The sequence below is a fragment of the Astatotilapia calliptera genome, chromosome 3 (assembly GCF_964374335.1).
Source record: "Astatotilapia calliptera chromosome 3, fAstCal68.1, whole genome shotgun sequence".
Taxonomy (NCBI): Eukaryota; Metazoa; Chordata; class Actinopteri; order Cichliformes; family Cichlidae; genus Astatotilapia; species Astatotilapia calliptera.
In genome coordinates, this window is record NC_137424.1 from 77816258 (window position 1) to 77823614 (window position 7357).

At 52.5% G+C, this 7357-nt stretch overlaps 1 protein-coding gene across 1 annotated transcript; it reads left to right on the top strand.

Moving 5' to 3' along the window:
* The first annotated feature begins 46 nt into the window (after window positions 1-46).
* Window positions 47-5989, top strand: LOC145423518 (uncharacterized). Its single transcript, XM_080296124.1, has 4 exons — window positions 47-2644; window positions 2730-5165; window positions 5550-5736; window positions 5822-5989. The coding sequence occupies exons 2-3, from the start codon at window positions 2945-2947 to the stop codon at window positions 5726-5728; spliced, it is 2400 nt and encodes a 799-aa protein (XP_080152250.1). The 5' UTR covers window positions 47-2644; window positions 2730-2944; the 3' UTR covers window positions 5729-5736; window positions 5822-5989.
* Window positions 5990-7357: the final 1368 nt, after the last annotated feature.

The window sequence follows — 7357 nt, forward strand, 5'->3', positions numbered from 1 at the left end:
GGTATTCAGCTGGCAACGTAAGTGCAGAAATAGTACAGTGGATAGGGTAGGTTAGATCTATGTGTCGACATATTTCGTAACCTATGTCTGAGTTATGTAACAAAATCACTGTTTGACCTTCACTTGTGTGAGCAGTTATCATGTTGTTGAACAGTGTGAGAGAAACAAAAGTGTGGCTCCCAGTCATGGGATTACCTGTTAGTGGCGTCTGTACACGTTTTTTTTGGCACAGTGTGTGACATAGAGTACCGGACAAAAGGATGTTGAGTTCATTCTCTGCTGAGGGTCCAGCTGACACAGAGGATGTTCCTTCTCCATCATGTCGGTACATAGGGCAGAGAAAACATAAGCTGTTATCAGTGTCAGCAAACATTTCACCCTTTGTGTTAAATTAAATACACAAATTCATTTTTGCTTTGGGTGTCTGCGGCTGCTGGAAAACTGAGCTAAATTTGCACCTCTAGCTTGTCCAACAGTGCATAAAGCGTTTTATGAATACTAGGATGGATTCATCAGGCTTCTGTTTACACATAGTTACTGCATTTAAGTCAATTTTGTCTCTGGACATTGTTAGCAGGAATTTCTTTAGATTCTTAAAGAAATCGGCGACTTTGTCATTATTTACCCTCCTTTTGTCCATAGCGGTAACATTTGATGCATCACGTCGCGGCATTCTATCATATATTTTCTACAGGACTTTTTAAGCAGACTACTTTTCTTATCACAAATGATATTCAACATTTCTACTGACCTGTTTTCTGGCGATAGTCGTTCGGGATAGGGCTCCGAAAAGAAATTAGAATGCATTGAACTTCTTAAGTTGTAAACAAAGTCAGTCACATAAGCACTCCCGCATGTTCTGGATACGTGATCATGGACGTCTTCACCGATTCGCGGACGTAGGTTACACGTAACCGGAAATGGGAGTTGTACTGAGCCGTTATTTGAGACTTTATTTTGTATTTTATTAATTTTTGGTTTTACAGGTACTTTAGATTTTTTTATCGGACCTGTCTGTGGTCTTTGAATTATTCTGACCCATGTTCAGTGATTTCCAGAGGGGTTTACACGCTAGGAGGATTTAGGTTAGTATTTTCGCTGCGGCACAGCTGAGGTCACTTTAAATTTATTGCTAGCAATTTTTTGTTTGTGTGAGCAACTCTCACTTAGCGAGCAACTTCTCGCTTAACGAGCAACTTCTCGTAAAACAACAGGCAACTTCCTGTGTCTTTCTGCTTTTAATTTACTGCTTTTAACCCTTGTATGGTAATCGGGTCTGTGAGACCCGTTTTCAGTTTTCTTTCGTTTTTTTTTTTTTTAACAAAATTAAATTTAATTATTTACTAGCTTTCTGTGAGTGAGCAACTTCTCACTTTTTAACGTACGTTTCAAGATAACAGGCAACTCCCTGTGTCACTCTTTGATGAGCAACTTCTCACTTAACGAGAAGTATTTAAGACAACAGGCAACTTTCTGTGTCACTTTTTCTGAGTGAGCAACTTCTCACTTTTTAACGTACGTTTAATTAAACAATTAATTATTATTATTATTATTATTATTTTTTAAACAAAATTAAAATATTCAAGACAACAGGCAACTTCCTGTGTCCACCAACACCACACAAGGGTTAATTTACTTTATTCGGGGACTGAGGAAGTCGTCAGTGTATCTCTCTGGATCACTAAGTGAAACTTCGTCAGCATATCCCGTTTCTTTATGGATCAATCACTGAGAGAGGTATAATAGGTCTTTATATAAATATGAAAGACGCATATTTACCTTCTGTCAGTGATCCCACTTCTGACACCAAGATTGAAGGAAATTGCCTTCCCGGGTTTCCTCCGTGGCGTGAGCGATAAGCAGAGTTCTGTCCTTTCCTTCTAAGATTCCTAATTATTTAAAGTAACACTCAGGTATGCCATTCAGCGTGTTAGTACGAGCTCGGGAGCAGCTTGGGAGAACAAGAAAACAGAGACTGCTTTAGGTTGCCTTCCCAATCGACTCAAAGGTTTATTTGATACACAGCAGTTTATATAGATGAAAAAAGGTTCGTGTGTCAGCTTTCCCAGTTCAAACCGGTACAGACCAAATAAGGAAACGTCTTCCTGCCTTCTGAGCAAAGTATCCCTTGTGTAGTTTATCAGTTCAGCTACAATTTATGATCATCCCAGCAAAATACACTCCTAGACATAGGATACAGAGTTCTTTCATCAGTGAATTCTGAAACAAACCACCTAGCCTTTAACGAGCCTTTTCCAGGAGATAAAGAAAAAGGGAGGATGGGAGTAAGGAAGTGGTCTCATCTCTGTGGTGTTTTCGACCTTGAGGTACCAGCTTGTGAGTCTCACATTAATTCTTGGGTCACAGAGAAAGAGAAAAACAACTAGTAGATGGGCCTTATTGAGCAACTCTTTTCTGTATAAAACAATCTTCTGTAAATGCTAACCGTGGTACTAAAATACCTAACAGTGTGGGTGGCTGAGCACTTGTTTATAGGCGGCGTCAGGCCTGGAGGGTGTGGCCCTGCAAGGGGACTGGCCACACCCGAAGCCACACACCTGCTGCTGATCAGGCCTCGTCGGGGGAGCTACTTAAGAGAGTCTTGGAGCTCCCACCGACGCGGGATCATTGCATGAGACTCCACGTTAGTCACCCTGTCTAAGTTTAGTCAGAAAGTGTATGCCTGCCATTCTGAGTGTCCTGACAGCTGCCGTTATTGTTTCCCGCAGGGAGAGCGTGGAAGGCACGGAGAGCAGCGAGCACCGGGGGGTGCTGACACGGGAGCAGAGAGCACACGGACTATTCACGGGAGACACGACACGGGAGTCTGGGAGAACACGGGGATTTATTGTTACGTTGTTTTCACTCTGTAAATAAACACACTGCTTGAACTTTGAGCTCCGCGCCTGGGTCCTCCTCCTTCCCCACATCCCCACGGTGTGCCATGCCGCACCGTGACAGAATGATCCCGCCGCTTATGGACCCAGCGGTCTCCGAGGAGAGGCTCAGGAGGGAAATTATGGACAAAGTGTACCGCATGTGTGACTTATGGTGGGAGAAGCCAGCGGAAGGTTTGCGTCGCGCCGTGGAGAGGCGGCTGCAGGAGATGCTTTTTAAATTCCCCTGGCTGGTGGACTCCCTCAATGCGGTGGTCCTGGACTTTCTACTTTCCACCCTCCACCTCCACTCTCCTCCTCAGGCTGCCCACCAGCTCGGACAGCTGGTGGATTCACTGCCTGAGACGCCGGCCCCGACGTCTACACGGAAGCGACGTTCGCGCCGCCAGCGTTCCTCACCGCAGCCACATCCACGGTCATCTCAAGAGCCGGCTGTGGTGAGTAGTACGGACAATTTTCCATTTCCCTCACCATCTGTGTTTGTGTCTGCAGTGGACGAGCTGACAGCGCAGGTAACATCACCTCGGTCAGAGGTCTTCACACCACTCGCTGCTTCACCATCTGCGGTTGTGGCGCTGTCGTCATCTCATCCGCATGCGGTCATCCCTCAGCCATCTTCTCCACCAGCGGCAGCCTCCATTCCACTACCCACTCCAGCAGCCCTGTCCGGAGGGGGCGACCTCACACGCATCCAACGCCTGATGGACTGGGTAACTCACACCACCAACGCAAGGGCAAGAGTGGTGGGGTTAAATGCCATCGAGGCAATCCTGGAGGGAAACCCCTACCTCGGCCAGCTCAAGGGAGTTTCCGCCTGCCTTGGCACCCTGCGTAAAGCCCGGGGGGTGGTGCGAGCTCGGGAAACCTCACGCGCATCGCCAGCTGAGGAGCTCAGCATGCCCGAGCAGGAGCTCGGCGAGCCGGAGGAGCCCGCACCGCCAGCTGTGGAGCTCAGCATGCCCGAGCAGGAGTTCAGCGAGCCGGAGGAGCCCGCACCGCCAGCTGAGGAGCTCAGCGAGCCGGAGGAGCCCGCACCGCCAGCTGAGGAGCTCAGCGAGCAGGAGGAGCCCGCACCGTCAGCTGAGGCGCTCAGCGAGCCGGAGGAGCTCAGCATGCCCGAGCAGGAGCTCAGCGAGCCGGAGGAGCCCGCACCGCCAGCTGAGGAGCTCAGCGAGCAGGAGGAGCTCAGCATGCCCGAGCAGGAGCTCAGTGAGCCGGAGGAGCTCAGCATGCCCGAGCAGGAGCTCAGTGAGCCGGAGGAGCCCGCACCGCCAGCTGAGGAGCTCAGCGAGCAGGAGGAGCCCGCACCGTCAGCTGAGGCGCTCAGCGAGCCGGAGGAGCTCAGCATGCCCGAGCAGGAGCTCGGCGAGCCGGAGGAGCCCGCACCGCCAGCTGAGGAGCTCGGCGAGCCGGAGGAGGAGCTCTCGCTGCCAGCAGCCGAGGAGGAGCTCTCGCTGCCAGCAGCCGAGGAGGAGCTCTCGCTGCCAGCAGCCGAGGAGGAGCTCTCGCTGCCAGCAGCCGAGGAGGAGCTCTCGCTGCCAGCAGCCGAGGAGGAGCTCTCGCTGCCAGCAGCCGAGGAGGAGCTCTCGCTGCCAGCAGCCGAGGAGGAGCTCTCGCTGCCAGCAGCCGAGGAGGAGCTCTCGCTCGAGCGGGAGCCGGAGCTCAGCGAGCCGCCAGCGGCCGAGGAGGAGCTCTCGCTGCCAGCGGCCGAGGAGGAGCTCTCGCTGCCAGCGGCCGAGGAGGAGCTCTCGCTGCCAGCGGCCGAGGAGGAGCTCGCGCTCGAGCGGGAGCCGGAGCTCAGCGAGCCGCCAGCCGCCGAGGAGGAGCTCTCGCTGCCAGCAGCCGAGGAGGGACCCGCTCAGCCGGAGCCGGAGATCAGCGGACCGGAGGGACCTCCACGTCTAGCGCGGCCTCCTCGCCGTCCACGTCCGGTGCGTCCACGTCAGCGATCGGCGCGTCATGGACCTGTTGCCACGCCTCGCTGTTGCTCACCGGAGCAGCGACGTTGCCATCGGACCCGTGGCAGGCCACCAGAACCGTTCTGCCGCCACCGGACCCGTGGCAGGCCGCCGGAGGAGCAGCGCCGCCGCCACCGGACCCGTGGCAGGCCACCAGAACCGTTCTGCCGCCACCGGACCCGTGGCTGGCCGCCGGAGGAGCAGCGCCGCCGCCACCGGACCCGTGGCAGGCCCCCTGAACTGTTTTGCTGCTGCTGCCAGACCCGGGGCCGTCCGCCGGAGCTGCTACGTCACCGCCGTTGGGCTCGAGGTAGGCCCCCTGAACTCTCTTGTTGTGTTGATGGGCCACCTGTGACTGTTTGTGGCGTCTTTTCGTTTTCTTTTTGCACCGCTGCGGGATGCGCGGTCTGACTCTGAGACTGTGGACTGGGTCGGTTTGTTGTTTTGTTGTTTTTGCTTGTTTTGGTTCTGGCCCTCCGTCCTGGTTCCCCCAGCCGCCCGCCCTGGGTTGGTTGTGCTGTTTTTTTTGTTTTGGTTTTGGGGTCGTCGGGAGCCGACCCTTAGAGGGGGGGTACTGTCAGGGTCCTGGGACTGGGCGACCCAGGATCCCTGAGCAGTCATGTATTTTTTTATTATTATTATTGTTATTATTATTGTTGTGTATTTTGGTGTTGCTCCTCCTTCCCTGTGCTAGTGTGTATGTGTGTGTGGGTGGCTGAGCACTTGTTTATAGGCGGCGTCAGGCCTGGAGGGTGTGGCCCTGCAAGGGGACTGGCCACACCCGAAGCCACACACCTGCTGCTGATCAGGCCTCGTCGGGGGAGCTACTTAAGAGAGTCTTGGAGCTCCCACCGACGCGGGATCATTGCATGAGACTCCACGTTAGTCACCCTGTCTAAGTTTAGTCAGAAAGTGTATGCCTGCCATTCTGAGTGTCCTGACAGCTGCCGTTATTGTTTCCCGCAGGGAGAGCGTGGAAGGCACGGAGAGCAGCGAGCACCGGGGGGTGCTGACACGGGAGCAGAGAGCACACGGACTATTCACGGGAGACACGACACGGGAGTCTGGGAGAACACGGGGATTTATTGTTACGTTGTTTTCACTCTGTAAATAAACACACTGCTTGAACTTTGAGCTCCGCGCCTGGGTCCTCCTCCTTCCCCACATCCCCACGGTGTGCCATGCCGCACCGTGACACAGGGAGAGAAAGAAAGAAAAGAAAAGCTGCTGTAGGAGAGGAACCCAAGCTTTGGCATCGCTCTGAAAACTATCGCTGATCCTTTTACTCGCTGGCTTTCAAATCAAAGCTGGAATGAAATTTGTGGCGTTTGCAGGATCGAATCAATCACACAGGATCAGGAGAGAAGACAGCAGAGCAGCTGATTTTACACCTGAAGATACAACTGTAATGTTAGAAACATGAAGATATTACACACACAATACAGACTGCAGCTCAGACAGCTGCTGGACAGGTGTGTGTGTGTGTGTGTGTGTGTGTGTGTGTGTGTGTGTGTGTGTGTGTGTGTGTGTGTGTGTGTGTGTGTACTGTAACTCCTTTATTCCACACAGACAGCTTCAGCATTTGTTCTGCTTTCTCTGCTTTTATTTGAATGTGACAGAAAAACACGACTAGAATTTACACAAACGTGTTTACAGGCTGACTTTAATGTGTTTCTGCACATGCTTGTCCTCTGGTCATGTGATCATGTGGTTTGTAGGACGCTCCTCTTCCTCAGAGGATCCACCTGTGCTTCCTCTCCTCTCTCCTCCACCTGTTACAGTGAGGGAACGTCCTCCATGATGGAGGAGCTGCTGGAAAGTGCTGAGAGTTTCCTCCAGAGTGAGACCTCTGTCACAGTTCAGAGGATCTACGGCAGCAGAGACCTTCATGGACACTAAAAGTCTCAAACACACAACAACAACATCACACTGACTCCACTCTGACATCACTGATCAATAATCAAAGAACACACAGATCAAACTGATTGATCAGCCATCAGAGGAGTCGGATCAATGGAGCTGCTTCTGTTCCTGATGTCCCCTGTTTGATCCTGGACCTGAACTCTCCCTGCAGAGGAGACACAAGACAGTCAGAGACACACACACACACACACACGCACGCACACGCACACGCACGCACGCACGCACACGCACAAACACACACACACACACACGCACACGCACAAACACACACACACACACAAGCACACACACACACGCACACACACACACACACACACGCACGCACACGCACAAACACACACACACACAAACACACACGCGCACGCACACACACGCGCACGCACACACGCGCACGCACGCGCACGCACGCACACACACACACACACAAACAAACCTTTAACTTTGAGGTGCACTGTTTTCCATCTGATGATTTCTCCACGACTCCAGAAGTAACATACATATCTCCCACTGTCTCTCTCTGTGGGCTGTTTCAGGGTCAGACTGAGGTCTCCAGTTTTCAGCAGGTCTTCATTCATCTTC